Source organism: Amblyomma americanum, chromosome 7 (genome assembly GCF_052857255.1).
Source record: "Amblyomma americanum isolate KBUSLIRL-KWMA chromosome 7, ASM5285725v1, whole genome shotgun sequence".
Taxonomy (NCBI): Eukaryota; Metazoa; Arthropoda; class Arachnida; order Ixodida; family Ixodidae; genus Amblyomma; species Amblyomma americanum.
This window is the reverse complement of record NC_135503.1, coordinates 127,224,427-127,246,894: the sequence shown is the minus strand read 5'-3', so window position 1 is coordinate 127,246,894 and position 22,468 is coordinate 127,224,427. Positions and strand designations below refer to the sequence as shown.

Sequence of the window (22,468 nt, the reverse complement as noted above, 5' to 3'; positions counted from 1 at the left end):
ATTAGAGGTTGTTGCCGCTCGTTGCCTTGTCGGCTGACGTGTAGTTATAAACGCTGCGCCGTACGATGCCCGCGTTCTCCTCCAGCAGATGAAACTCGGCGTGGTCACATGCTCGACGAACGTGAAGGCATGTTTGCCTTCGACGAATGCCAGCAGCGCTTATACCCATCCAATCAAAGTCATTGCGCGGGTGTCAAGCAAAAGCCCTGCGTACAACCAGAAGCTACAGATAATCTTATAGCGGTCGTGGAAAAGAACCCGTTTTATTTTTTGCTGTGCTCAAATGGTTGAAGCGTAGCACCAGTTGCTCTTCGGGCTACCAGCGGTAAAGAAGCGCGGGGAGGTGCCCTCAATAGAAGTCAGGCGCGCGCTACAGTGCTCTACGCGCGCGGCCGAACGGGAGCAACACGCTCGACCGGTTGCCTTGGCAACCGAAAAAGCGGTAATTTCTTTCCAGGCCGCCAGCATGATAGTGGCTCTAAAACCCCTTGATAATATGAAAGTACCGCCAACCATTGAACTTTGCCGCCGCCGCGCGACCTCCTTGCCTTCTCCTCGCCCCTTGCTCGCCCCTTCCCTGAGGGTCGGCTCTCCGCCCGATTTCCTGAGCGACGATTGGTCTCCCTGCCGTTGCCCTTGGAAACGCGCGGGTCCGGCGTATTGCTTGTGTTTTAATTTTTCCTCCGCTCCATTTTTCTCCTACGCTCGGCGAGCGAATATTACAGCGCCGTGCTTTTATTGCAACGTGCAAGCGCTATGGCGTGCTCTTGCGCGTACAACAGCAGCAAGCGGCTTGATGATGGTTATGCGGTATTAATGATACCATATATATTCTCGTTGGGGGATTTTCACGTTGTTGAGGTCGGTGCTTTGTGGTGTCTCCCCTCGTGTCCGTGTTCGTCTTTGCGCCGTGAATGTAAGCATGGAATACCAACTCGCCCGGCAACTCATTTTAAGGATTAACCCCGACGTCATAAAAAATGGTTGACGCCGTTGGTTGGAAGGTATCATTCGAGGGTTTGCTGCTTCGTTTTTAGGTTATTTTGCATGCGAGGCCAGAACGGAACGAATCTCCAAAGCATCCGCGCATTGCATCTGCTCTGGAAACAGCGACTGGGCTCAAAACGTGCTAGTTCTTGCACCTGTAGCGTCGTCTTTATAACAACAAATAGGCAATTTTTAACAGACAGTCTTTTAGCCTAAGATTCCATTGTCCATTAACTTTCGCTTGCATGAAACTGCTGCATAGATGTACAAAGTGATGTTGATTTGGGCTATGACATACACCACTGTTGTATTTCTTTGAGCATGTTTTTCTCAACTGTCATCAATACTGCATAGCACATATATCTACACTAGCGTGGATGCTGAATATTATGTGATACTGCCGTCTGTTACGTGTATCTTGTCAATCAAGGTTCTTTTGCATGCGCGAAAATAAATCATCCTGCTGACAATGCTCTCATTTTCTTTAATGATACTTTTTAGGTGATGCCTAATCAAAATACCAGCTTTAGATCCCCTACTACATAGTGGAACGAAATTTCAGTGTCAAGTATAATATTACATTATCGAGAGGCGTTCATCTTGCCTAGATATAACAATGCGTTCTCTCATAGGTATACCAAGTATATTCTTACGCTTCCTTGGCACCAGTGCCTAATAATGTTCGATGAATGGTTGCCTGCGCTCCTTGATCGTATTGAAATTAAGTGCGCAATTATATGCAAAAGCAAAGAAAAACATTTCGAAGCAGTTCGTGTTAAGCCTAGTTAGAATGTTAATTAGCTCTGTTTTTGTGAGGTTTTTCTTTAAGTTTGGCCAGCTAGCATAACGCGTTTACGCTTGCCCTTAGTTTTATATCTATAGTGCAAATTTAGGATTTAACTGCAGTTGAATATTCAGCACTAATTAATTCGGGCCGATAACTAGCACACCTCATTTGCACTGAACCTATTGCTTTCGAAAGGTATATGACTCGATACTACAATGCAAAGGGTGGTTTTGATTGCATATAGCTCAATAACGCTAATTAATAGGTATCGTAAACTAATTCAGAGCATTTGCATTCATCCTAAGCTTTTCAACGGTATATGATTTTAGCAAGGTGGAAAGTTGGGCTGGTTGGTGCATGATTTTGCGGCAGGAGCAGCGCAGCACGAGACAAAGCGTCGTGTCTCTCCTGTCCCTTCTTTGTCTCGTGCTGCGCTGTTCCTGTCGCAAGGTATACGACTTCATCGTCTAGCTCATTGATTGGTTTTGTAGAAAATTAACTAATTAACGCAGATTAATGTGGATCGCTGACTAGCACGGTGCCATTACAGTTGGCCTAAGTTTTCCAACTGTATATGACTCGATGCTGCAGCGCAAATTTGGGTTTTAATTGCAATTTACTAAATATCAATTAATTTGACTTATAGTAATTAGTCATAATAAATATATAATTAACCAGTGATCCAAACTCACGGTTTACCACGTGACATATACTATGCCTAGACTCATAGCTTGACAGTAGCGAAACAGACTAAGTCCCGCTTTGACCTTCTCTGATCTTGAAGTTCAGAGCACCAGCCCGGGTCGTTTTCCGAAGCTTTACTGCGGCGACAGAGTTCACGCTCTAAAAAAACAAACAGACAAAGTCAGAGGCAGTACTAAATCAGGAGCACAAACTAAAACACCTTATCATGTGACTTAAATGTCTGCAGTACCGAGCTCGCCTGAAGGCTTTGTTTACGTCAGTATTCCCCATTCACACAGTTCTAAGAAGAAACCAATCTCTTCATGAACGTTACTTTCGGCATTCTCAACGTTTTTTTTTTTGCAATTTTTCAAAGATTTTGTGCACTCCTGGAGCGCAGAGCTGGCCCAAAAACACGCGCTTCGCTCAGTCTGCTGTGGTCGGCCGGCGGGCGCCAAGGAGAAAAAGCGTGTCGTGCGCAGAGCTCACAGCCGCCGCGCGAGGAGAATCGAGGAGGAAAGCGCGGCGCGGAGGAGAGTGTCGCTACTTTCAAATTATCAAGGGGCTTTAAATGGCTCCATAGAGTTTCTTACTATTAACTAGAGGGAAAGCTGGCGCCCCGCATATGGGAGTTAGCATGGAGCTTCCTCGAGAGCACCTGAACCACCATGGGCGCTCTAAGCATCATGGGGCGGAGAGCTACCGACTGCAAAACCATAACTTTTGGCCAAAAAATCATGAAAAAAACAAACGTTGTTCGATAATCAAGAATGTCCTAACATTCAATATCCTGTCTATAAATTGCAACAAACGAGCAGAAAAGCATGTAAATGCAAAGTTTGCCCAAAATAAGCGATGGCTTGCTCTCCTATTGGCCAAGCATTGCAGACCATAAAATCCAATAATTCCTGCTTAACAGGCGCACTTTTAAAAATAAATATGGTTTAAAAAAATGTTTGTCGCTTCAACAATTTAAAAGGTTTTTCCACAGCATTTCGGAAAACAAAAACCTTTTATTGGCGTCGTGTGTTGTTGCGTTCTCGCTACTGTGGCTTTTGCGCACTACTTTTACGCCGAAGTCGTCTGCGGAATGGGACATCTCTGTAACGCCACTCTGTGCAGCTCATCGCTCACTCTGTGTAGCTCACCAAAAGTAGCTCATCGCCCCATGAAGGTTTGCGCGCCCATGGAGGTACAGGTGCCGTGCCGCCAGCTTTCCCTCTAGTTAATAGATAACAAACTCTAAGTGGCTCCGCGGTCTTGTGACCTTTTCTGGTCGCCGCAGCAACGTAGTTTCCACTCCTAAATAGTCTCCCTCCGTGACCGCTACTGCTTACCGCCTACCATTGCCCGCCGCTCCTAGCGCGCTGGTTGGTCACGGCGAGCAAGGAGCGCTCGCTGTTGACGGGAACGTGGCGATATCTGGCGCCGCCGCCCGGTGGTCTCCCAGAAGCTGACGATGCGCACTGCTAAATGTGAAACGAACGGCTTTTTTTTTTGCATCCTTCCCTGGAACCGAAACGAACGTTGTGCAATGGCTCGATCAGATCGATTCCGGAAAGCCATTGTCAGATACATAGAGAGTAACCATGAAGTGTTGTGTACTAGGTCGTAGGATGTTTACAGAGAAGCGCAAAGTCCTTCGATGCAAAGAGTAGCCAGAGCCTCTGGTGGTGTATTTTTGTTTTCCTTGCTTTACAGCGCTTTTATCTAAGCCAAAAAAGTTGGTTTTGTTGATGTAATATAGAACATAAAAACTTGACAAAACATATCTCTAGATATTAGCCAAATTTTAAGTATATTTACTGTTTGTCCAATCATGAAGCTCCCACTAAGTGATGTCATATCCACTGCTAAAAATCACCACTGTATGGTGACCCCGTCAGTGCCATGAATTTGTTTTTGCGAGCTAATTAAGATATTAAAAACCGAAGTATACGCGGTACGACCGATGCTAATAGCATCACTGTAACTCATTCTATGCAACCAAAAGGCAAAACAATGCATTGATTATGCCCCTTTCAGGTCAACTTTGCACTGAGCGCCTTTGCGAAGGAAAAGGCTCCTTTGCGAGGATCGAAGCACGAGAAAATTTACGAATAAGCTTTTTTTTTTTTTCAGCTTCCAGCAGCTGCAACCATCGTTAAGCAGCATAATCCGATAGTATCCAATGCGATCCATTTTGCTGTTGACATTGTGCGGCAAACACCAATGGCGTTGTTTTCGAAAGAGAGTTGTCTTGTAGTACGTGGACTTTAATTTCGCTCTTAGTACTGCTCGTGAAGAAACCGAGCTCTTGGGAACTTGACTGGGATCTCGCGTCCCGTCGGATGCGGGAATCGCAGAACGCGTGCTGGCGCAAAGCGTTAGAAAGCTCGGGGACTCTGCCATGACCCCCGTGACAGAAGGTAAGCGCCTTGCTTCATCTCGAGTGCCGCGTTGAGAGCATAGCTCCGAACTAGGCATATCTTGCACTTTCAGTAGTGTTGCGTTACCTAGACTGATAGTCTCTTTGGGTTGGTTCCTTTTCAATTTTGCGGTTCGCAAGTGACCGTGTCGCTGCAGAGACCGTGCCGCCCTGCAAGGACTCTGGGTATACCGCACGCAGTTCTTTGCGATTACTCCGCTTGGCTCTGGCCCTGTGACATGACCCGCGTGTGCTTTGCAGATGAGATCATCCGCAGGAAACTATTGATCGATGGCGATGGGATGGGCGACGACAGGAGGCTGAACATGCTGCTCAAGGTTTTTCTCAAGTGGTGCATGACTGACGACGACACCGAAGAAGAGAAGTGAGTGTAACTGCCCATGTTCCAAGCACGGCACATATGCTGTCAGTGGGAAAGAGAACACCTTATTATCGTGCTACCAGTGTCCCAAGTGTTTCTTTTTTGTGTGTGAATGGTTCCCAAAACACATTTTCGAAGTAGTACATGCTGCTGTACTTGTTTCTTACAAAAGCATGCTGGCGCGGCACCACGAACCTAAAACCAAAGATGCACATAAGACAGGGCAGGCTGCTGACGCTTTATTTGGTGGACACCTATGTGCTGAACTGTGATGCTACTATTGCACAATTGCAGATCGCACTAGTTACTGCTGAACATTGCTCTAGTTACTGATGTTTGTCGTCCCTGAAAAGAGAGGAAATTCAAGGGGCAAAAAAAAAAAAGAGTGCAGAAGTGGCACAACAATGACCACAGCTTGATTTTAATGTGGTAAGGGTTCTTTGTTCACCTGACTGCTTACGATTAAACTGGTGTACTTCCTCGAGTCACAGTTTGAGTTCCAGCAACAATGAACACAGTTTGATTTTAATGTGGTAAGGGTTCTTTGTTCACCTTACTGCTTATGATCAAACTGGTGTCTTCCTCGAGTCACAGTTCGAGTTCCAGCTAGCTTGGACACAGTTATGGGCCGACTTCTTAGTTTTGGACAATAATCTGTGACAAATAGGTGGACCTATATCTGAATGAATACAGTAATCATTGGCCTAAGCTTGTTTATGGTGGGCCACAAAAATTGCCTAAAACTAGTTTAAAGTGAGCGATTGTACCTTAGGACATAAGGTGGAGCATGGGGAGGTGCAAAAAGCAAGAACTATCATTGGAGACTATTTACTGTTCTGCCTTCAGATGTTGAATGCTTTCCTGGAACCTCAGGATTCACTTGCTTTGCAACTTGCTGGTGCCGTTGCTGAAACAAAATGCCAGTGCTAGAGTTGACATGTTACATTTTTGTATGTCACCTGCAAGGTGGAGTCCATGTGTTCACGTCCACATAGTTAGTGGCAGTGCTTCTTGTCCACACAGCCTCATTTGGGGCCTTGTAGCTTCCGTAAGACATCATTGCAGCACAACAGTGCACACTGGAAGTGTGTTCACACGCTGACCTTGCCTGTGCAGCCGGATCGTGTATGAGCGCATGCTGATGACTCTGGCCCAATGTGAGTTCTCCATCGCCAAGTCCCAGCATGTCCTGGCCATGAACGATGCGGAGATGAAGAACTACGAAAAGCTTTATAGTGAAATTGGTGAGCTGGTTGGTTTTAAACTAAGAATCGAAAAAATTAGGCTGTCTCTTCTGCACTGAGCTGCACGAAACACATGCATTGTTCAATAAGTTCTTAGCCAGACATGGAAGCGAGAACTTTAGGATCAAGACTTTTATTGTTCAGCTAAATGTTTATAATGAGTGGGCAGTTTGAAATAGCGTATGACATAAGCAGACATTTTTATTAAGTAAAAGGATCCCCAACTTTTTGCTGGGCCTTGAGAGGAAGAAGTGGATACAGTAGCTGTACCACAGTTGGGCTGAGGCTGTGCTATTGGTCTACTGTTGCAGTGCACTGTGGGCAGTGGCTTAGTGGCAGTTAATTAGAAACAGGTGGACTATCCACCTACCCTAGGGCAAGAGGTGGTACTGATGAGTGCACTGCTTTCTGCAGCAATGTTAGGTCTCAAGCCACAGAACGTGAAAGTAGCTTTCATGTTCTGGCTAATTTCATGGCTGATAGATGCCTGCTGGAAGTGTCTGCTGTTGTGTTGTACCTGTAACTCTTTAATAGTTTCCTTGGATGTTGAAGAACTCAGCAAAGGCAACGCTATTCTAGAGATGCTGCTGTGCATGTGGCACACTGCTTCCAGTGACTGGCTTTTTTTTTTTTTTAATGTCTCAGAGGTTGGCATTGCAAATGCCCAGAAGAAGATTGTAGAGAACAAGTTGGAACTGCAGAAAGCCAAGAGCATCCGGAAGAACAAGCAGGGTGAGTTTACTTGTAATAAGCTGCTCGTGACTGCACATGTTGCGTGCACCTGCTTCTGCTGTCAACCTTGTTTTGTATCTGTTTGTTTTTCTTTTCCTCTTTTTCACTCCACTCATAGAGCCACCTGTCTATTTTTTTGTCTTGACAAGTGTAACCCATTCCCATTTTGATTTAATGTTTCTGCCCACAGCATCAGTTGGCTAAGCAGTGTGATTGGGGTAAAGGTTTGTTATATTGCTGCATCATTTTTATTGAGCCTTTGTCACAGTCTTCGTAAATATTCTGGTAGCAGCTGCAAAAAGCTTTCTCAGTTCAAGCACATGAGCATGTAGTTTTAAAACCAGTTCAGACCTGAGCATTCTTCACCAAGCAGAATCAGCAAAAACATCCAAAACAATCATGGTGCAATATAGTAAAAGTTCGTTCGGATGCCAACACAGTTCGAATTAATTGAAGTTCAAACTAACAAATGTGTACAGAATATTCGTACACTTCGTTTAGGTAGCAGGCTGGTAGTGAGATTACCCTGTTTTATTGTTTTAAATTATTTCGTCATCACCTTCTGCTTTTTTTTGTCCCGGAAGGCAACAGGTAATACCTTCTGTTCTAAAGCCCGAACTTGTCGGAAGGCTTCTTCTTTGCCTTCAAAACTGAGGAGGTGAGCGGAGTTCAGAGTGACCGGAGGACCTCACTGGGGTTGCGAAGGTCATGCAGCCACCTGTGAACGTGGTTGCAAAGGTGGACAATCGAGCAGCGTGCGACAGTTCCACGACTTCCGCTTTTTGACCAAAATTTTAGCACAACCTCCGCAGCTCACAGAATCACACTTCCAGGTTGCAAGGTTGCGTGCCCATTAAGGGGATACTGAATAAAAATCTGGAAATACTGAGAATGTGCTAGGTTTTCTTCCGTAACATACGATTCACCAAAGTATACTGTCATCATTCCGGTTATTTTTAAGCAGATGGCTGTATTTTGGTCATTTTGTGAGTGGCCACCAGGCCACACTCATCAAGCACCTGCCTACGAGTGGCAGCATGATGTCACACCTACCCTCAGCAACGTCATAGGCAAGCTGGCTTGGCAGTGTGCAGTGCAGGAATCCCCACCCGCTGGCTCCTCTGGCGGGCGTGAGATGGCATTAACAGTACCATCTCTGTGAAGTGTTGATTTCTTGGTTCGCTGTTGCTGCGGACAATGAGAATTTTCGGGTAATTCTGACCAAATCAGTAAAGTAGTCACGCAGAGCATGCAGCCACGAGATGCAGGCAGAGAATCTTGAAGCGTGGACACGAGGAAACCGAACGAAATGAACTGTACAAAGAAGCAAAAGCATGCAAAATGTGGTCACTTTCGTGCGGTCCGTGCTAGCGATAGCCTGCGACGGGTGAGGCTGACATTGCATCCCGTATTGTGAGAGCTTTCACAAGTGGCCGCTATGTGCGGCAGTTGGGAAATATTCGCTAAAATAACTACTTTCTGTTTGTTTCTGTTTCCAAGGAATGTTGTTTTGGTTATTCTCAGTGCCACAGCTATCCTTTGAACAGAAATCTCCGCAGCCGACTTTTTGTTCAGTATCCCTTTAAGGTCGAAAAGCGAAAGTTGCCAGGACAGCCATGCATACATTGCCCGATTTTCCAGCACTTCTGAGCCAGAGTCTCAAACTGCCAAACCAATAGCATGTTTTAGTTTTTGGAAGTATCCTTTTTCGATAACACACCGGCGCCGCCTTCACTCATGGTTTCAATCCTGTCTTCTAGCGTTCTGGCGTGGTAATTATCACAGGCGGACATTTCTAAAGTACTACACTGTGGTACACCACATAGGTTGATGGCTATGGCTTCAACCAATCGCACACAAAAGGCACTGCAACACTGAGACAAAAATGCACAGCAGACATTTGTTTGTTTCGCGCACATCGCAGTTTCATGCACAACCGTGTGGTTTCGGATTTGGAGTGCTGGAGACGCTGCGGCGCGTCTGATTCGCTGTATCGCGTCGCTGATAGCGTTGTCCATCGCTTAACAGAGCAAGCTACTAAGGATCAACACATAAAAGCAAGCCAGGCATAAATCTCAAAGGTCACACAGTTAGTTGCCGCTGCCATACAGTAGCTAACACGGAAAGACAGCCCTCTCTCCTGTTTACCCAGCTTTGCACTTTGCACGCCAATTTGCAATTTCACCCTCTCCGCATTTCCAAAGAGGCAACGTAGCCTCGCAGGAGCGTTACTTGGTTCGGCGCCTGCTCAGGCCGCCCTAATTCGATTTATCAGTAGGGCAACCCGTTCACGTTCGAATTAACGGGCTGTTTTACATAGACTTCAATGGAACATGGGCATATTAAGTGGTACAGTTCGAATTAACAAGGCTTGAATTAACGAGCTTTTACTGTAGGGATGGTTGTCATCAAACAGTTGATAAAGTTGAGGCATTTAATAAGATTTCTTTCAGTTCATGTCAGTGAATTCTGGCTGATGATGGCACACCATCATTCACAGAACCCTCCTCCCCACACTCCCCGGGTCTGGCCACCTGCAGTTTATTTTAATGTCGAGATGAGACGGATGAAAAGTTCAACATTAGCGAAACAGTGCAGACTCGGACGTCAAAAAGAGGCGCACAGACACGTGCCCGCCTTTGCACTGTTCCGCTAATGTTGTACCAACTTGCCCTAGCGTCCACTTTGTGCTTGATGAAAAGTTTCTAAATGTGGAGGAAGTAAAGAGGAAGGCAACAGAGCCACTGAAGGCCATCAGTTGAAAATATATCTGGATGGAACTGTGCCAAGAGATAAAGGAGGGAGTGCCATAGTGGAGGGCTCCGGAATAATTCGGACCACCTGGAATTCTTTAACGTGCACTGACATGGAAGCACGGCCTGGTCAGGTTTGAACCTGGGTACGCCATCTCAGTAGACAAGCGCCTTAACCACTGAACCAATGCGGTCGCAGCGATTTTTTTTTTTTTTTTAAGAAACTGGACAGATGCATTGGGTAACAAACAGTAATTTGAGAGGGATTAAATTTTAAAATTGCCATGAGTGTGAATTTTTATAACATTTCCTGTTACTTTTCAGTCCTCCCATCATGTAACTCTCTTTTCAGCAGCGTAAAAGTTGTAAGTACCGTAAAGTTGTGATATGATGCCCACCTAAACTACGGAGATATCAAGAAAAAAATACACACTGGGCGAACTTTCGAGTCATAGTAGGTGTGGTGGTATCATGTCTTTTGTTTGAAATGAGTCACATGCGGTGTTCATTGACGGGTCATCTGGCGCCATCAGATGTTTTTGCTGAGAGCTTCCTGGGATTTCGGAGGCGTCAAAGCACACATGATATTTAGGAGGTGGGCGATGTTTTGGGTCTTTTAGTGAATATTTCGCTCCAAAGGCACGGGGGGGGGGGGTCATTTTTTATTTATAGTAGTTATTAATTGAAAATATTGAGTAGCGCCTCCTATGCAGTGAAGGACTCTTTCAGCCAAAACCCTCTATACAGCTGAATGGTTGACTGCCAGTTCTGTATGGGATTCTTGCATCATAGCTGGTATTTTGTATGCATCTGTAATTTGCAGCCACTTTGATGCTGCCTGCTGCGCATTGTTAACATGCTCTAAATTTATGTGAAAAACTTGAAGCCCACAAATATTGTTTGATTGGTCTACAATTGATGACAGAATAGTGTAGAGTGCTTCAGTGCACATCTTTGCAAACAAAGCAATGCCTAGCTGCTGCTGCTAGCTGCTAGAGGTAACACTTGCGTAGAAGTGAAGCCACGTTGGCATATAAAGCCAGGTGGGCTGGAGCAAGTCGCCTGAAAACTTTTAGCTGCTGTCTGATTTCACATTTTGTAGCTTGCTGCGCACTGGTCAAGTGTTTTACACAGGCGTGACACTGACTGTACTCTTGGCCGCTCGACATCCTGCCGCCTAAAGTCTAGTCACGTGGTAGTGGTGCTCACTGGAGATCTTGCCGGCTTGGCATGACTGTCATGCATTCCCACAAGGTGACCTTTGTCCCCCTCTTCCACTCAGAATACGACGCCCTGGCCAAGGTGATAGCGACGCAGCCAGACAGGCGAGGCATGCTTGCCCAGCTCGAGTGTCTCGAGAAGCAGATCCGGTCACTGCAGGAGTCGCAGCAGGCACTCGACTCACGCCTTGAGCACCGGCGGCGGCAGTTCCACGTGCTGCTGAGCTCAGTGCACGAGCTGGGCCGCATCCTCAAGGGTGAGCTCTTCTTTGTCTTTCAACACCATTTTTAATTTTGTCCGCTATTGCAGTGACTGCATTGTTGAAATGCTCAAGAACTCTGTTTCAAAGCATAGGCAATCGGTGTAAACCATGTCCCTTCAAAAATTGGGTAATCATCATCATGATTTTTTACATTGACTAATACAAATACTCGAAAGACTCAGTAGTCAAACCAACTATAACAAACTCGTGTAGAGTGGATTATGCAATGTATCAAACACCCGAAGCTTTTTGTCATTATTCATGTGAAATATACAGGCCAACCTCGGTATAACGAACACGGATGTTGCGAAATATTGGCTGTATCAAACTGACTGTTTATTTTTTTTAACAAACACATGCACTTTTTAATATATATGTTAAACACACTTGGCCGTAAAGCATATATCACCGACTGAAAATTCGAACCTCTGATTTTTTGGATATACTTGACCATTCGGACTTTTCGCGCCACTGCAACATGTCGTATAGAGCCAATGTATAAAAGCGCCTGAAATTTCATACACGCTGCAACTGACTGATCAGCTTTTAGCTCGAAAGCACTACTTTGTAGGGTCAAACCCAGCCAAAATTCTTATGGCGTCCCTGACCTTGAGGGTGCAGAAATAAAATAAACATTGCCTCGACTTGGATTCGAACCCGCGGCATCGCGAACAGATCAGCTTCGCTGGCCACTGCACGAGAGCACTATGCTATCGCCGCAGCCAATCGCACCTCATGCTAAGGTGCAACACGCTCTCGTGCTCTGCTCGTCTTCATCAACTTTCATCTGCGGCACGAACAGATCAGATCAGCTTAAGGGGGGAAGAGGGTCTGAGAAAGAAGTTCTTATAAATGAAGTCATATTTATGAAAACATCGGGGAATAAGGGAATATGTATTTTTGTGTACTGATTCAAAATATTAATTTAATGTTATGTACAACAAATCCTTGTGCACTTAAGCAGTATGTTCTGTGACGTTTTTGCTGAGAGCTTTTAAAAATTTTGCTGAAGGGAACTTGCTAGATTGCATGCCATTGGTTTCTCTTGATATCAAGCTATGCAATAACATAAAATTATCATCCTGTCTATCATAGAAGTTTAGTTATAGGATTTTGAAGTTGTCACTTCAGAAACAAGAATATAAAGTTTTCTTCCCGTTTGTGAAGTGGCAACTTCAAAACCTTGCAACTCAACTTCTAAATTTAACCTTACTGCATAGCTTGATGTCAAGAGAAGCCAATGGCATGCATTCTAGAAAGTTCCCTGCAGCAAGCTTTCGTGAAAGCTATATGTAAGTGCACAAGGGCTTATTTCACATAAATTTAAATTGCATATTTGAAATCAGCTCACAAACATACATATTTCCTGATGTTTTCATAAATGTGGCTGCAGCAATAAAATTTTTTTTCTAAGACCAGCTTTCCCCCCTTAACCTCGCTCAGGGCTTAACCTGAGTCTAATATCGTTGCCAGATGTGCGGTCGACACAGCAGAGCGAAACCATGAGCCAAACAGGCTCAACACATGCTTTCACACATTTACTCAGTTTAACGGCATTAAAACTTGCCACTTTTTTGGACCTCATTTACATTTGTCACCAATACCCAACCCGCCGTATAATGTGTACAGCGGAACCTCGTTAATTCAGACTGCAAGGGAGATTGAAAACTTGATCAAACAATTTTTTGTTTTTGAGGAAAGGAAATGGCGCAGTAATTGTGTCACATATGTTGGTAGACATGGGACATATGTGAAGGGAGGAATGTGGTAGTGAAAGAAGAAATAGAGAAAGAGGTGCCGTAGTGGAGGTCTCCAGAATAATTTTGACCACCTGGGGATCTTTAACCTGCAATTATATCGCACAGCACACAGGCGCCTTTTGCATTTCGCCTGCATCGAAATGCGGCTGCTGTGGTCGGGTTCGAACCTAGGCACTCCAGCTTAGTAGACGAGCACGTTAGCCACTGAGCCACCACGGCGGGTGATCAAACAGTGCAAAATTCAAGCTGAAAGGGAGTCTCCTAAAAGGTGGGGCCGATATTATCAGTGAGTTGGTGCATTGTACTTCGATTTCGTACAGTTCTTGGACATCGACCGCCGCGCGAATTTGAACAGTAGTAGTTACAGTTCACGGAACTCTTCTGTCCCAAGTTTTTCATCCCGAATATGTAAAGAGTTAGCAGCAAAGCTTGTGGAAGGCACATGGCTTCATGGAGACAGCGAGTGGAAGAAAATAGCGGTGCTTGTCAAAGCAAGGTGAGCGTACTCACGGCAAAATGCACCGCCGCCCCAGCTTTTCTCATAACTCCGTCACCAATGGGCTTTTTGATGACATGCAAAACGCATCTCACTATGTGCACACCACCGCAGAGTGCATATCACCGGTTACAATGCCAATTTTGGCTCTAGTCGCTAGGCCTAATCATGAAGGCCAACAATGACGGAGTGCTTGTTTAGGTCGTTTGTCAGTTCGTATCGTTCCGCCATCTCGCTTTCTCCTTCATTGTATGTTGTACTGACGGTGCAGTGCAGCGCCTGTAGTGGCGGGTTCACTTACGCGTCTGGACTTTGTCTCAATCCGTGAATTTGTCAGCAGCATGCCAGCAACGGTACAGACATTGTACGCCAAGCTCCAGAAAGCGGTCACCGCCTGTCATCTGTGTACATCACACGGGGCGAGATTTGGCCTTAGTAATGAGGCTCACTGACTGGACCTAAAATTGGCGTCGTAACCAGCAATAAGCACTCTGCGGTGGCTTGCGTATATATAACGAGAGGCGTCTTACCTCTCATCAATACTGCAGTTGACGGTTTTACAATAGAAAAGTCAGGGTTGCTGTACGGTTTGCTGTTGGCACACTGACCTTGTTTTGAAATGCACCACCATTTTCTTCCGCACTCACCATCTCCATGAAGCTGTATGCTTCCCATGTGCTTCGTTGGTACCTCTTCCCGTTTTCGGGACAGATGAGTTATGTGAACTGTAACTACTGTTCAAGTTTGTGTGGCAGACGATGTTCTGTAATGGTTCGAATTCGAAACCATGCCATGCAGTTTGTCGACTCGTGGAGAATTTCAGCCCCTCCATTTAATAGGCTACCTTTAGCTTGAATTTCGTTGTTAGATGAGTTTTCAATCTCCCTTGCATGTGGAATTAATGAGGTTCCACCGTAAACATAATACAATGGCATGGGTATTTGCGGCAAGTGTGAACGATGTCTAAAAATGAGCATTCAGTTGCGAGCGCTCTTACACTGGTTACGTGGGCCATGTCGCGGTGCCGCAAAAGAGTCCGAATAGTCAAGCGTGTCCGAAAAATCATGCGTCCCAATTTGCCTCTCCGACTGTATATACCATGGGGTGATCCAGGTGATCCTGTGACTTTCTTCCTTTGCTCCACCTTACATTAAACTGCTTCTCTTCACTAACTACTGCCAGTGCGACCAACTACGTGCAAGCAGCTCCAAGCCTATTGCGCTTTAGGAAAAAAATGAGCAGCCAGTCGGAACTGGCATCAGGCGACAGGTGCAAGGGGCTTGCAAAGGCTATGTGATGTTGGTGGCACCATGCCAGCCATGCAACTTTTCTTTGTTTTTTTGCCCTGCATGCTTACTTCATTCGCATTGCGCGCTTCGGCTAGGGTGCTGCTTCCACATTTCCAGCCATTCTTATGTTGCTGCAATTCCGTACCTGCTGGTTTCTGGCACTTCATCCTGCAAGTGCTGGGGTGAGTGTGCTGTGCGGTCGAGATGACGATGAAGTAGTGGCAAGGCCTGCCGCTTTCTGACATGGTGGAGATTATTTGCCGCATCAAGTGGAGATTATTTGCCGCATCAAGCACAGTGCGAATAAACCAGAGCTGCGCACTTCAAAATTACTAACAGCACGCCCAATTCAGTTTTGGAAAACAAGTCAGTCATTAGAGAATATGACCGAGCACTCGCAGCCGCTGCATCCACTCTCATGTATAATCAATTCAGGAATGAAATTCATTATAAGTGGGTTTGGCTATACTAACGATTTGCTGTGAATTGTGCTGTTTATCAATACCGGGTTTGACTGTATTACTCCGCAGTGGGATATGTACTCTGGTATGCATGTACTCCGCTGTACACACCTAACCAGTGTATGTACTGATAATCAAACAGCACCTGGGATTTTGAAAGGACTGAGCTGATATACATTTTGAATGAAACATAGATGACTTCAGTGACTACAAATATAAAAGCATGTGAGGTAAAAAGCCAATTATTGTATACACTCGCGTTATGAACCTACTTTTTTTTTCCAGAAAAGTTGACGTCAGTTGGGGGATAGGGTTCATTAAGTGGGAAAAAAAGTTTCAGCAGATTTTTTTGGAAGGGTCGAAATTTCATATACCGCTGTCCTTCCTTCCGTCATCAACAAACGCATGCGGTCAGACGTGTTGGTGCCGCGGGTGTTTAGCATCGTTCACTTTGACGCGATCCGACAATTTTGTGGTAGTCGACAGCGCTGGCAAGTCACGGCAAGATAACGCGAACATGCTGAACACTGGTCCTGAAGGTCCGGCAGACGTTTTTATGTGAGGTTAATAAACACACAATGGTTGCCAGTGTCTAATGCGAATGTTTAAGCCTTAGCCAAGAGCACATAACGTCTTGGCGTTCTGCCAAGTTCGCTGAGCGCTGTGCCCCCCACCCCTCTGGCATTAGCTCTCCTCAAAAGATAAACAGACAAGGGGTGATGTTGTCGGCGGGTAGCATCTTGGCCCGTTGCAGAGGTCTGCGCTACGGACGGCGCGAAAACAGGAACTGGCTACAAAAAGCTAAAGGCTAAAAAGAAAAAGTAAATCATGGACGACAAAAGTGGGGGGCAGGTTCATTATGTGAGTATATACAATATAACAGGAAAAATGGAGCAGCCGAAACATCGATTGCAGTCTGACACTAAAAACATTTGAGTGCTGTGGACAATCTTGCACCACGTGCAACTTGTGTGACACCACTCGGGAGCAAATTCTAATGGAAAAGACTTGAGACCAGCCTGGTTGACACAAATGTTGCCATGATAATTTATCTTACCAACATTACAAGCCGCTCAGACTTACAGGGGCAGCTCTAGTTTGCTGACAGCAGTCACTTCTGGTTTGCAGATGAAGAGAATGCAGACGCAGAATCCCAAGCCATGGACACCACATGACAATGTGGGGAGGAGGAAAGGGGGCCCACATCACAAGAATCATTGTATGCCGCACTTTGTCAAAACACCACTTCTGTCTAGCGAACATAGGTGCAAGGTGAAATGAAAGGACCTGCAGTTTGTGTGGTGAAAATAAATGCATTAGCAAGAGTGCGCTCTGCCTTGTTCACATAGTGTCATTTAGTTACGGATTGCATGTTCAATTGCAATGGACATGGTTGTACACAACAGGGCTATGTCGGAATTTCGTTTGCAAGCCTCTGGATAAGTAGTCATGGGGTACTTTTATTTTCAAGCATCTTTGGCATTTACCACCCATTCACTGAAAGTACTAAACCCATTACTTATCAAGGCAGCCGACAGAAAATTTTCGAGTTACCGTATTTACCCGATTGTAACTTGACCTTTTTTTTTTAATTTGAAAATCCGAAGTGGGGATGGGGGTCGACTTACAATCAAAACCAGAGCATGGCACCATAATAAAGGCGAGACAAAAGAGATAGCAGGGACACACTAGAGTGTGGTTGCAGTTTTAAGGTGGCTCTACAGCTCTACCCAGTAGCATTCGCCTGTTCTGTGCACTTGATCACTCGTCCACTTGTGCTCTGCACTCTGCATGCAAGGGAGTGTTGGTAGTTGATAGAAAGACCAGTGTTCCAATTGCAGTGGCATCGCAGCACCCGCCCTCGAAACGACAGTGCTTCCAGGGAGTGTCGATAACAGATGGAAGAGTCAACAGCGCTCACACATAGTTTCTCTTTGGCTCTGTTTGACGCATTTGCCGACTGCCGCCATGTTTTACGAGTTTTTAATGTAGTGCTTCGTCAGTCATTTGTGCTCCGCGTCCAACAAGTGTTCGGCACTCGTTTACTGCTCCATTCAAGATGACTGTGATTCCTTACGCTGAAGAACCGAGCAACTGTGTGCTGGGCTGCAAGTTTGCTGTCTCGGAATGGGTGGTACAGGTGTGGTGGCTGCAGTGAGGTAAAATTCTCAGCTCTTCCATGCAATGTCGTGGTGTGGTTGTTTGCGGAGTGTGCGCGGGCAGACGACATGCTGTGGTTTTCTCTTTTTTTCTTTAAGTCCTAATATAGTCTATGTGGTTGTTTGCAAAGGGGGGGGATTTCACTGGACAACGACATTAGAACAATGTGCTGTGGGACTGCAGCAGTGACGAAGGCAGCACTGCTGAGGACGATGGCACAAGTGTGGACGAGTAGTCCAGCAACTTTACGTTTTGGAATGTGCCCACGGGCACGCCCTTCTCTTTTTTTTTTTTTCTGATGCGCGATATGGGGTCGACTTACGTGTCGACTTACAATCATGCAAATACAGTACATGCTTTTCCACTTTGTCAACCAGTTATTGGGCCAGCAGACATGGTATGGAATATAATTTGCTGTAGCATATAATGGGCAATCAGTCGTATCATTACTTACCACAGTCAGTTTTAGTTTAGCCTTTGGAAAGCTCTAAGTGCACCATGTTATTAAAAGTGTCCCTGGCAAGTGCTGCTGGTAATTGCATGGGCAGTGAAATCTTGAGATCTGCAATCATGGTGCCTATGTTAACAGTTAGAACGCTACGCGGCGTGCTGAACGGGGCGAAAGTGACTGGTTCCCCAGTCCGGGCAGCACGTATCTTGCCCGCTTGGAGGGGGACCACGACCGGCTGTCTGGTCAGTGTTTACATGCGGAATATACAACTGAGACAAGGTGCATTAGGGAGATGGGAAAAACTAGAACGCAAATTTGGTCAAATGGAAACCTTGGAACACGAGGTCACAGTCAGGTCATGGGAAATATTTTTTTTTACGTATTTTAATTTTACTTGTTGAGAGGGGATGCGAGTCGCGCGGTGTTTTACAGTGATCATGGCACAGTGATTCTGGTCTCTGCTGGAGCCAGGTACGCAGACCGTGTCCTTCAGTAGCTGTGAAGTAGGTTCACGGGATGTCCAGAGAGATCCAGTGCTGTCAAGAAGCAGCTGTACATAGTTGTCTGTATGTAAAAAGTGTGTGCCCAATGAACAACAATATATAGTCCTTGTCTTTCCTGTAAGACATAGGAGAGACACAGAACTTTGGAAGAAGAAAAATGAACGAATTTTACTAGTATGTGCTTAGATCGTGCACATACTGACTACTCTTAGACCCTGTACACCTGGCATTAATTTTACATGCGTACAACCTCACCTAAGAAAATTATTCTAGCCTGAGCTGACCGAAAGCCTTGTGTTTGGTGCTCTTTGGCCTTAGATGTCCTTGTGCAAAAAAAACCCCAGCATCATTATCCAATCGTGCTAGCCGTTCATGTCACTCAAGCTTTGCACGTTTGATCCATGGCTGCAAGGCATTCAGACTGCACAAAAACAGATTTAGACAAAAGTAGAGCCACACATGACACAGGTTTTTTGCTTAATAAATTAGTAGTAATTGGTTGACAGTTTGGTGTTAGTAAAGCAATCATAAAAGTCACTGATGAGGTTGCCTTGCTGAGTCACACAGGAGATGGACTGAAAATCATGATCAATGAGTTAGACAAACAGAGCACAATGGTGGGTCTAAAAATTACCATGCAGAAAACCACAGTAATGTTCAGCAGTCTAGCAAAGGAACAGCAGCTCACAATTGGCAACGAGGAGCTGGAAGTGGTAAAGGAATACGTCTATTCAGGGCAGGTAGTGACAGCTGATCCGGATCATGAGAGGGAAATAACCAGAAGAGTAAGAATGGGGTGGAGCGCATATGGCAGGTTGTCTGAGATCATGAATGCCAGTTTACCCATATATCTTAAGAGAAAATTGTACAACAGCTGTGTCTTACCGGTACTGACCTATGGGGCAGAAACGTGGAGGCTAACAAAAAGGGTTCAGCTTAAGAACAACGCAGCGATCTAAGGAAAAAAAATAATAGATGCAACGTTAAGAGACCGGAAGCGGGCAGAGTGGGTCAGGGAACAAACGCGGGGTAAGGACATCCTAGTCGAAATGAAGAGGAAGAAATGGGCTAGGGCAGGGCATGTAATGCAAAGGCAAGATAACCGCTAGTCATTAAGGGTAACGGAGTGGATTCCAAGAGAAGGCAAGCGTAGCAGGGGGCAGCAGAAGGTTAATTAATTGTTAATTGATTCAATTTTATTTCTCAACATTCATACAAGGCATGCTTGTGAAAACATCTGGATCCCTAGCTAAAAGCTAGTTGGGATCCATGCAATTCAGTTTCAAAGAAAATTGCAGGCATAACTAAAATTAATTACATACATATAAAAGCTCATGAAATTAGAAATACATAAATGGGTACATAGAGCAACAATATTCAGAGCACCAAGCCTCTTTTACAAACGCATACAAACACACAAAAATACATGAAAAGAAAAAACGCTGGCTTCACTCATTGTTTATAATATTTCTTCAATGACTCAGGAAGAGTTTTACTATGTTTGAGTTCACTTGGAAGCTTGTTCCACAGCTTAATACCAACATCGGCCATCCTTCTTTCTGCATAGACATTTTTCGTTTTCAAAAGAAGGAAATTTCTATGAGTGGCGTTGCGAGTGCATAGTGGTGGGATACAGAATAGCGATGAGTGTAACGGGTAATTGTCCTTAAGACATGTGTGTATTGTCAAGACAGTCCTGTATTCAAGTAATGATTGTAGTGGCAGTATATCCATCTGTTTAAAAAGAGGAGCAGTGTGGGCTTTGTATCCTGAATGTGAAATGAATCGAATTGCCCTTTTTTGCAAGACCCTAAGTGGTTCCAAATAAGATCGGTAGGTGTGGCCCCATGATTCAATGCAATATGATAACTGGCTTTGAAAAATTGAGAAATAAATAATTCTGAGTATGTCATTACCAAAATAATCTCGGCATTTGTTCAGTGCAAAGCATGCTGCAGCTAACTTTTTACAAAGCGCCTGAATGTATGGCTTCCAGTGTAGGTTCTCATCTAGAATTATTCCAAGATAAGTGATGTTATTGACAAGTGCAATAGGTGTTCCCAGCCATTGCACGGAAGGCAGGTTTTCATGTATGATTTTTCTGGAGCTCCTAAATATTATGCATTTTGTCTTATTAACATTTACAACAAGTTTATTTGAAATAAACCAGCTGCACAAAGTTTCCAATTCTCGGTTTGCGGTGCTAATAAGTTCCGTTTTAGATTCATGAGCACATAGAAGAGCAGTGTCGTCAGCATACATAAAAACAGAGAAGTGTTGTGTGAAATGCGGCAGGTCATTAATATAGAAGGAAAAAAAAATCAGACCAAGGACTGAACCCTGAGGCACACCAGCCGTAACTGTTTCAAAGTCAGATTTTACACCAATTAGTTGGATCATGTGCCGCCGATTATTGAGATAACTTCTGAAGAATTCTAAACTGATACCTCTAAACCCGTAATGCACCAGCTTTTTCAGTAAAATTTCGTGATCAACAGTGTCAAATGCTTTCTTAATGTCCAAGAAAATTCCTAAGACTATTTTATTATCATTTAGGAAAGTGTTGATCGTGTCTGTTAGCGATATGATGGCTGTACCAGTTGATCTGTTTGGTCGAAAGCCGTGTTGTTGAGGAGATAGCAAGGCTTCTTTCTCGAGAAATATTTTCACTCTCTTTGCAACGAGTTTTTCAAAAAGTGTGTTTATGCAGCTTAATATGGAAATTGGGCGGTAGTTCTCAACGTGGTTACGGTCACCATTTTTGTGAATCGGTACTATTCTAGCTAGCTTAAGCAGATCGGGATAGGTGGAGGAATAGAAGGCAAAGTTGAAGATTTTTTCAAGTGGCTCGCATAAGATATCAATGCATTCCTTCAGCGCAATAGAGGCAACGCCATCACATCCAGTTGATAATTTCGATGGAAAATGAGTAGCTGTATATACAATCTCATCCACTGTAATATCATGGTATGCAATGGTCACTACAATGTTTTGCGGAGGAGGGAGGTACTCAGTGCAGGGGCAAGTATTTCCTATACTAGCACCAATAGTGGAAAAATATACATTGAACGTTGTAGCTAGATTTTCAATGGAGATCCCCAAGATTTCTATGTCAGGCATAATAAAACGATTTGCTACGTGTTTAATAACAGAGTTAATGATCTGCCACGTAACTTTCGTACTGTGGGCATTTTTCAAAATTAATTGGGAGTAATACTCTTTCTTGCAGGACCCTATGGCAGCAGTAACTAAGTTTCTTGCTCTCCGAAACTTTACTAAGTAATATGAATTACCTCGCTTTTGTTTACATTTGGTATGCCAGTGATCTTTTTCCTTAATAAGTTTCATAATAGCTTGTGTCATCCAGGGACAGATAGGCGTGCTATGGTATCTTTTGATTTGAGGTGTAGAAGATTGCAAAACTGCCGTGGTTAGCCTGTCATTAAATTCTTGGTATAGGTCATTTACATCAGCTGAGTTGATCAAGCTAAAATCTACCACTTGAAGACATTCCCTCAACTGAATAACATCGATGCTGCAGTGGGGGTCAGATGTTTTACCCGGGGCAGCTTGTTCCAGAGGAAAAAATATCGCAACAGGATAATGATCTGTAAGGGATGCTTTATATATGGAGCTCAAACTAGATGATGTGTCGAAATTGCAGATTATATGATCCAATGACGTCGAAGAAATGGGAGTCACACGTGTAGGGCCTATAACTACATTACTGAAGCCATATGACTGTAATAAGTTAGTATATACCACACTGTTATCACTTAAACAGTCAATATTTAAATCACCACAGATTAATACTTTGACTCTTAGATTAGATAAGTTCATGAGCAGCGATTCAAAATGGTCAAAGAAGAGTGATAGAGAGCTACTTGGA

The 22,468-nt window shown here is 44.5% G+C and overlaps 1 protein-coding gene across 2 annotated transcripts; it reads left to right on the top strand.

Annotated features, from left to right (window-relative positions):
• Positions 1–4,611: 4,611 nt before the first annotated feature.
• On the top strand, positions 4,612–16,793 carry thoc7 (THO complex subunit 7). Of its 2 annotated transcripts, XM_077632953.1 has the most exons (7): positions 4,612–4,866; positions 5,007–5,051; positions 5,127–5,250; positions 6,364–6,491; positions 7,137–7,223; positions 11,259–11,453; positions 16,594–16,793. In XM_077632953.1, exons 1-7 carry the CDS (start codon positions 4,848–4,850, stop codon positions 16,638–16,640), a joined length of 645 nt encoding a protein of 214 aa, XP_077489079.1. In that variant the 5' UTR covers positions 4,612–4,847; the 3' UTR covers positions 16,641–16,793. The 2 variants fall into 2 exon arrangements, with proteins under 2 accessions (XP_077489079.1, XP_077489080.1); XM_077632954.1 differs by lacking the exon at positions 5,007–5,051 and having other exon boundaries at positions 4,621–4,866.
• Positions 16,794–22,468: the final 5,675 nt, after the last annotated feature.